The sequence below is a fragment of the Gossypium raimondii genome, chromosome 10 (genome assembly GCF_025698545.1).
Source record: "Gossypium raimondii isolate GPD5lz chromosome 10, ASM2569854v1, whole genome shotgun sequence".
NCBI classification, from domain to species: Eukaryota; Viridiplantae; Streptophyta; class Magnoliopsida; order Malvales; family Malvaceae; genus Gossypium; species Gossypium raimondii.
The window spans coordinates 28,374,521-28,382,987 of NC_068574.1; the positions used below are offsets into that span (position 1 = coordinate 28,374,521).

General features: G+C 32.1%; 1 protein-coding gene across 2 annotated transcripts; it reads right to left on the bottom strand.

Annotated features, from left to right (window-relative positions):
• Window positions 1-3,147: 3,147 nt before the first annotated feature.
• On the bottom strand, window positions 3,148-7,432 carry LOC105778014 (protein PHR1-LIKE 3). Of its 2 annotated transcripts, none has more exons than XM_012601560.2 (6): window positions 7,026-7,432; window positions 4,893-4,969; window positions 4,563-4,617; window positions 4,083-4,146; window positions 3,932-4,001; window positions 3,148-3,765 (listed from the first exon to the last, which is right to left on the bottom strand). In XM_012601560.2, exons 1-6 carry the CDS (start codon window positions 7,213-7,215, stop codon window positions 3,328-3,330), a joined length of 894 nt encoding a protein of 297 aa, XP_012457014.1. In that variant the 5' UTR covers window positions 7,216-7,432; the 3' UTR covers window positions 3,148-3,327. The 2 variants fall into 2 exon arrangements, with proteins under 2 accessions (XP_012457014.1, XP_012457013.1); XM_012601559.2 differs by having other exon boundaries at window positions 4,083-4,161; window positions 7,026-7,422.
• Between the last annotated feature and the right edge of the window lie 1,035 nt (window positions 7,433-8,467).

The following is an 8,467-nucleotide window of genomic DNA, read 5'->3' on the forward strand; positions in this document are numbered from 1 at the left end:
TTGACTCGAATAATTCAAATTTTTTTCTATTTTTTCAAATCGAATCGAGTTTTGCTCACTCGTAATTGCCATTAATACCTTCCAAAGCATTAATTTGGGATTTACCCATCAAAGTTCCTTGATTTGTGGCTTCGATCTTGCGAGAACCACTAAAATTTCGCCTCTTCCTACATTCCACCAACATCCATGGACCATAGGGTTCTATCTCACCAACACTGCCGTCAACCACCATCGTGGTATCCGTCTTATTGTTTCCTCCATCAGTCGAAGATGCGTCTGCTACTGATCCCAGACTAGTTTTCTTTGTTTTATAGAACTCTTTAGCATGGCTGTAACAACCACACGAAAAGCATACCGTAGGCAAGTATTCATATTCAATTTTCTGAATAACTCAATTAATTAAAACTTGCGACACCAATGGCTTTTCAAGATTGACATAGATTGCCATATTCACGAATCGACCCCGAGCTTTGTTACCTATATTCAAATCTAATTTATTTACTTTTCCAATCATCCTATCAATTCCTCACAAAATTTTTCGCTTATACATGTGCCCCGAGAGTTCTAGAAGATGGATCCACAACATGACTACACAAGGGAACGACTTAACAGGATCAAATTCAATGGACTATGGTTGCACCGTTAAGTATTGCCCATAAATGATCCAGGGTCCTTGAGATAAAACTCGCTCAAAATACTCAAACTCTAAAACTTAGCCAAAAAATACCAATTCTTTATGCCCATCAAATAAAAAGGCTTAGAAGGCTTCCACAGAGAATACACTTTATTTTGAAGCGTAGCATATCCAATGTTTCGGCCTAAGAGCTTGATCACCATGGTATTAGTCATATCCTTGATTAATATATAACTTAATCTCGACCCCAAAAAATTACTGGCTTCACTCCTACTTATTAACTTATTTTCAATACAAAATTTAAAAACTTCATACTAAATTAAGTTACAATACTTTTTTGTTGTTCCAACATTAATGATTTATATTCACATAAAATTATTATTATAATTAATTATATCTTTCACAAATTTTGAATCTTTATTTATGACATATTTCATTATAATATTATTGGTCATGACATTAATCATTATCAATTTTGTTAATAGAGTCTTAATTTAATTGACATTGTTATTATTATGCGTGTAAGAAAATATGAGTTTGAACTCGTTAAAGCGCTTATCAAGATTGGAGAGAGGTTATAAGTAATTCTAAACTTTGTATAAAAAAACTTACCATTTTATTTTTGTAATTTTATATTATTTTATTAGCAGAATTAATTTCTTTAAATGTTTTCATGTTTAAATATAATATATTTTAATTAAAACTTACAACAAAATCCGTTCATCCCATGGAATAATATATATGCAGTTTTTCAATTAGGAAACTTAATATATATTGTTTTGAAATTTTAATTGTTTATTTATTACTCTATTATCATATTTGCATATTTAGTGTTTATTACTATTACACTGCATAATTACGAATTTACGATGGTTTATTTATTTATTTGACAAAAGGGTAAATGTCAATACAAAAGATTAACGATAACAAGGCAGAAGAAGTTCTAATGAGACTGGGGATAATAAGTGACGAGGCTTATCTAATATACCCGATTAAGCACTTTTTTCCTTTTTAATAGATTCTAATCTTATCTATTTTTTATATAAAGTTTTAAAATTATTTATAACCCCTTCCCAACCCATAAGTAAAAGGATAATGCACTTCAACACACTCGAACACACGTTCTCCTGCATTGGCAACAGTATTATGCCTGAGCTAAGACTCGATCGACATCGAAAAAGCATTTTTAAATTGTATAAATTAAAGAATTTCTAATATTAAAATTTAGGATAAACTATCATGTTAGTCACTTGATTGTTTTTATTTTGATCGCTGATAAAAATTGTTAATTTAATTACCACCGTTAAAAAAATTGACCAAATTAACCATTCCATTGTTAAATTTAACGAAATGTTTTCATTATTTATTTATTTATTATTTAATTTTTTTTCTTCCTTAATATTTATGCTCTTCTCACTTATAACCCAAATGACATCTTTAAAGGAGGTGGTAGTGGCAGCTACGATTTTTGGGTTAGAAAAGAGAAGTAAGAGTAAGTGTTTGATCGAATCAAGTCAAATTGCATCGAGTGAAACGAAAAATTCAAGTTACTCGAATTGACTATCATCCTAATTCAATTTAAATTATTTTTTAAATCTAGTCGAGTGAAATAAAATTTGAGTCGAGTGAAATTGTTGGAATTAAAATAAAAATAAATATGTCAAAATAAAATCTTGTTACAATATAATTAATTCCATATTAGATCACATAAATTTAAAATTATATATATTTGAAAACTCTTTCAAAGCAAAATAAGAGAAAAATAATACACTAGTATGATAAACTTGAATTTATAATTCACTTGTTTAGTTCCTTAAAATTATTATTTTAAATTGTTTAAAAAATTAAACAATTTTATATATTTTTAGATTTTCTAGAATTTCTAATTTTTAAACTTTTAAAATTATGATTTTTCTTTTTGCAATTTGAAGATTATTTTAAATTTTCATAATTTTTATTGAGAAATCAATTTACTTATTTTTAAAATTGTCAGGAATTAAAAGGCATTTACACCAATATATTATTTCATAACTTGACTTGGACTCAAAAACCAACAATTTAAATAATTCAATCCAATTAACTCAAAATTCAATTTTTTTAGAGAACATAAAAAGAAGAAAATTAAGAAAATATATAAAAAAAGGAAAGAATTTAACAGTAAGAGAGATGAATTCAACGGCTAAATGATGAAATTCTAGGATAAACCAAATTAATAAAAAAAATCAACCTAATTTTAAACCGACTACCAGACTTTCAAATTTTCCAAACTTGAATACATAATAACAAAGTACCAATTACAGAACGTCGTCAGAAGCTATAGTATTTTCTGCATGTAATTGGTTTATTTTTCTCAAATGTAAACCCAGAATCATATTTTGAAAATACTTAAATTTTTTTGTTTTACAAAAGCATAATTTAGTAGATGAAGTGAAGTGCATAGAAATCCAGTTCCATAACACTGCAACCAAGTTTTCCAATCACAAAGATGTTAGAACGATGATCGCACGAACCAATTAAGCTAAATTCCGCATTCTAAAAGAGATCTGCTTTAATAATATACATAGTTGATACAAGGGGGAAAAAAGCATTTAGATTAACTAAACAAGGATTAAAACAGAAAGAGAAAAGAAAATGGAAAATAATAATAATAAAAGAGAGAAGGTACCATTTCTAAGAAGGAAATGTCCTGCAACTCAACTAATATTAGGCATCCCCCATTCTATTTCTTGCCTTATATTGCCATCCAAAGGCAGAGGCTCTCCATTTCCAAACACGGGTCTTGGCCTCTTCTTCATGATACCAGCCTGTGAACCCACCGGGCTTCCACTCGAAGTCAAACAGCTTTCGACCGAGCAATGACCAATCCGACCCGGCATATTGGAAGTTCTGTTGTTCTCTAAAACTACTGCAAGTTCAGACAAGGAAGGCAGTTTTATGTTATCATGAGGAGGGATCATCCCTTGACAATCATTGGAAACCTTAATAGCCAGTTCCGATAGCTCTTCTCTTGCAGCTTCCAGACCTGTGGAAGCAGCTTCATCTTGATCGGTCAGAGCTTTGCAGGCTTTCTCGAGCATTGACTGTAGGTATTTGCTTTGTGCTTCAATCCGAAGCTGAAGGCGATGTTGTACCTGCCAAGTGAAACCATTAGTACACAGAAATCTATCCTACAACGAAAAGAACACCCCTTCAAGGTCACTGAATTTCAGTATCTGCATGTTGCTTTACAGGGCAATAATTAAGTAAACAACCGTGGAAAACTGACGCTAACCAAAAGTCTAGGCAACTATAACCAACCTCCAACTGTTCATGCAGTCTTCGTTGCACTTCCATTTGTGCTCGTAGAGCTTCAGTTACCTGGTAACCACTGTTAGGAACATGAAATTCAGCATTCATCCAAGGACCAAGCAACAAGTGGAATTGTCAAACAAGAGAAAATATAACATACTCGTTCAGATCTTGCGCTATCATTCTTGACGACGATGTTGTAGATGAACCAGTGTCCTGACTTTCTGCAACACAAGATGCTGAAACACCAATCACATATCCAATTATCAGTCGATTATGAATAGGATAGCCTATGCAGGTATTTTTATAATAACCCCAAGACCTCACGTCTAAAAAGATCCAGTTAAATTCCAAGATGAACAAATCAAGAAATTCATATCAAAATAATTTTTATCAAAACCCCAAAAGCTTATGCCTTCAGTCTTCTTGAGTGTGGTTACTTCTCTTTGAAGTGTCGTAATAAACAGGGTGAATATATTAGAGACCTTTCTTCAATGGTCTTTTCTTGGCAGAGTCAAAAAAGTGAAAGAATCATAAGTACATCAAAGGTACAAAACTTAAAAGGGTATAAGTTATCATATTTGTTATTAAATGCACAGGCTCTAAAGTAATAGTAATTTAAAGAGACTAAGATGCATACCATCCTTAGAGTTATCAGTTGATTCCTTGCACGATTGCTTCCCCAGCCGGTATTTCTGCAAATATGGGGTAATGAGTGAAGGAAATAGAAAATTCAGATTATTAGAACTCCAAATAGCTTAGTATGTAGACTCCCTTCCTCCCAACACAAATATGTGCGATATTAATGGGCACAGGAAATCGGATATTAAGCTTACTGAATATGGTAAATCATGATGCAAATCGAGATCCATCTTTGACATGTAAAAGAGAGGGGGCAAAGACATGACATCACCAATATAAAGTACGGAAAATCTTAATGATCATTGAAGAGATGGCAGTGATGACAAACCTGAAGATGTGATTTCAAGTGATAGAGGGTAAGGCCTTTTACTCCCATTGTTCTCATAATAGTCTTCGGGGTTGCTTCTGCAGTGCATATGAAGACAAAATAAGCTATCTACAACTTTAGAATAACAAAATGCAAGAGCATACAAGACATAACAGAAGGGCGCATGAACATTGACTCTTATAATGCCATTGTCAATCAGCTAGGTTTGGTTCACAAAAAAAGGAAAACACTCTGGCATTCAAATAGAGAAGCATGCATGATATAAATGTACAAGACATTATATTAAACTATGGCACAGTTATGATTAGAGAAGTTCAGAAAATAATCATCTATATCTTCGGTAGAATATGAACCACGGTTGGACCTGGAAATAAAGCCCCGACTTCCAACTCAGAGCATACAAAGCCTGATAAACTTTTTCTCTCAGCAGTGACAAGCCTCACCGAAACATAAAGATGCCAGAAAGTTTAACAGTCAGACACTAGTTGCCTACAGATTTAGGTGGTTGCCAATTGGCCATCATGAAATCACCCATAGTTCTCTTAGGTTGTTATCCATATCTTACTACATTTTGCTCCCTCTATTCAAATGAGCAAATTAGTCCATATACGTTACAGCAAAGAGAAAATTGGTCCTTTATGTTAAAAATTCCATCCATTTGTACTATTAAAAACTGACGTAGTTGATGGAATAACCAGACAGTGTCATGTGGTGTGCCACCTATACCTCTTGCTGATGTACAAAGACTGGTTTTTTTTAACAATAGGAATTGATAGAATTTTTAACAAAGGACCAATTTGCTCTTTGATTTAATATACAGGGATTAAGTTGCCCATTTTTTTAGTTAGAGGGAGCAAAATGCAGTCTAACTCCTAGTATAAGCATCTCCATTGTACTTTTACCTGCTACCATCTTATCTGAAAATCACTCACAAAATCAACTATTTTTCATGGTGGTTCCCCAAATCTTTTGATCTCGCACACCAATATGATTTCAGTTTTCCAAAAGCATCATTATTGCAATTTCAAGCGTATAGATTTCTTGAGCAATATCCTCAGAAATCCAATTTAGACACCAAAAATTGAACTATTCATTTAAAGAGACAAGTCCAAGCATTGCATCTAAACTGAGCATTGCGTCTTCCAAAAAGAAGGAAATAACATCGCAGTATCTTACAAGCTATGCTTAAACACCATTAAAAAACTTGCTGCACAAGCCCCGTAACTTAATCATTAGGCAGAGTTTTTATACGAAAAAGAAAAACACTAACACCAAGAATATTCTTCCCAGGTCAAGACAAAGTACCATACTTACACTAGTTTGTCTTCCAACAAAAGCAAGCTAAGTTGCTGACCAAATTATTGAACTTAATGGCTCCAAAACAAGGTTTTGTCCTTTTGGTTGCATTTTATCATAACAGAAGTACCCCAACAACACATGGTGGGATACCGAATTTGACCAAAACTAGGCTTAATGAATCAACTAGTCAGTATCTATGTGTTTATATGCAAATGTAAGTTGTGTAAAAAAATATTAGCAAGAGGTCAAAGATATAGGATTGGCAGATATGATGAAGAAAGAAACAGCCAATAGCAATAAGGCAAAGTTCCTAGGCAGTCATGATTCATTTTGAAATGATGTTAATGGAACCAATGGAGGCCATGATTCTAAACCATTGCAGTGATATTGTGGCTGCTTATTAATATTAAGTCATAGCTGATATGAAGAACACCCTAACATATCTTCTCCATCCAAATAGGGCAAAAATATAAATTTTATGAACTGAGGGATTCATGAGTAGATAAAAACTACAATTACCAAAATAATAATTGAAAAAAAAAGCCCAAATCTCAAAAGCAAGACTAAAACAAAGAAACCGACCAAAAAAAAAAAAAAACAACAAAATTCAGCTATCAATCCAAAAGATCCCGATATGACCAAAACTCATCGCATGAACCCGCCAAGTACTAAAAGTGTTCCAAAATCCTAAACGTTCATTAACACATAACACATTATATAAAATCAAATGATATAAATCCAAATGCTTAAGAAAAAGGGGGGGGGGGTTGGGGAATCACATTTTAAAGTTGAAAGCAAAAGCAAAGAGAAGCTATAAAGGGAAAAAAAACTGACTATCAGGGCCGCCAAGTTGAGTAACAGCATCGACGAAACGTTCATGGAGCTCGGCGGTCCATCGGAGTCGGGGCTTAGGATCGGTTGTTAAGACCAAACAAGCATCACCAGGCAAGTTTGTACCATCAAGCGAGCCTTGATAATCTCCCACCCTTCCATCTAATGGTAACGACCGAATAGCCGAGTACATTTCTTCTGGAACCTTGTTCCCAGATAGAAAAAATGCAGTGGAAAAATGAATGGGGGGGTTGAAAGAGTGGAGCTCTTTCTCCGGGTCTCCGGTTCGGGTACGGAGGCCTGAAGTTAGAAGGAGAGAGGAAGAGGAAGGAGGACAAGATGAGAAGAGAGAGAAAGAGAGAAAAGGGGAGTGAGTGAATATTGAGGCATGCAGAGGTTAAGACAGCGATGTATTGTGTCCTTGTCTTTGTTCTTTCGCTTTCATCTCTCTCTCTCTCCCATCCCATCTCTTTTAATTATTTATTTCATTTTCTTATAAATATTTTAATCTCATAAAATAATTTAAATTAAATAAATTTAATTAATTTATATCACTTGGCAACTTTTTACAGAGCAAACAGTTGTAGCGATGGGTGCAACCTTGATTTTCTTTCAAAAATGATATGTACAGATTTTGTAGGTCTCTCTATTCCATTATTACCGACAAATGGTTGATTGAAATGGTTCTATAAAGAGAAAAATGGTAACACCCTATTCTAGTTAAAGTGAAAATATAAATTTTAAATTTGAAAACCACATCTCATATTTCAATCCTGCAAAACATAATTTCAAACACCTTAAGTTTAAAATAATAAAAATAAAATATTTAATACATTATTGATGAAATTTTAAAATTTAAAAAATTGCTAAAATAAAAAATGAAAAAGTAGAAATTATCTATATTAAATGAAAATTTTGCTTCAGGTTTTGTGAAAATGACAAATATAGGGCTAAGTTTTGATTAAGACTTTTGAGGTTGAATTGACATAAATTTAAATCTGTAATATTTTTATGAAGTTGCTTGAGATTTTAAAACAGTTTAATACCTAATTAGATTTTTAAATTAATTTTGAAGTAAACTATTCAAGTTAATCAACTAATTGGCAGTTTTTTAAAGTTGATTGCATATTTCTATACTTGCATTATTGGTTGATACGGTTTGCTCACTTTGATTTTCATAACTAAAATTTGAAATAAAATTTAAAATTACATACATTTTAATTTAATATATAATATTATACAACAACTTTGATTTTATGTAATTATATATATGAAATTTTAATTTTATTTAATTTAACAAATTATTAACACCGTACAACATAACACTATTTTAATATTTTATATTTACATGTTACATATATAAAAGCTTATATATATCTGTCTAAAAAAATTTACAATTCAATAAAATCCAAAGCTTATACCCTGAAACACAATTTTTGCTCAAC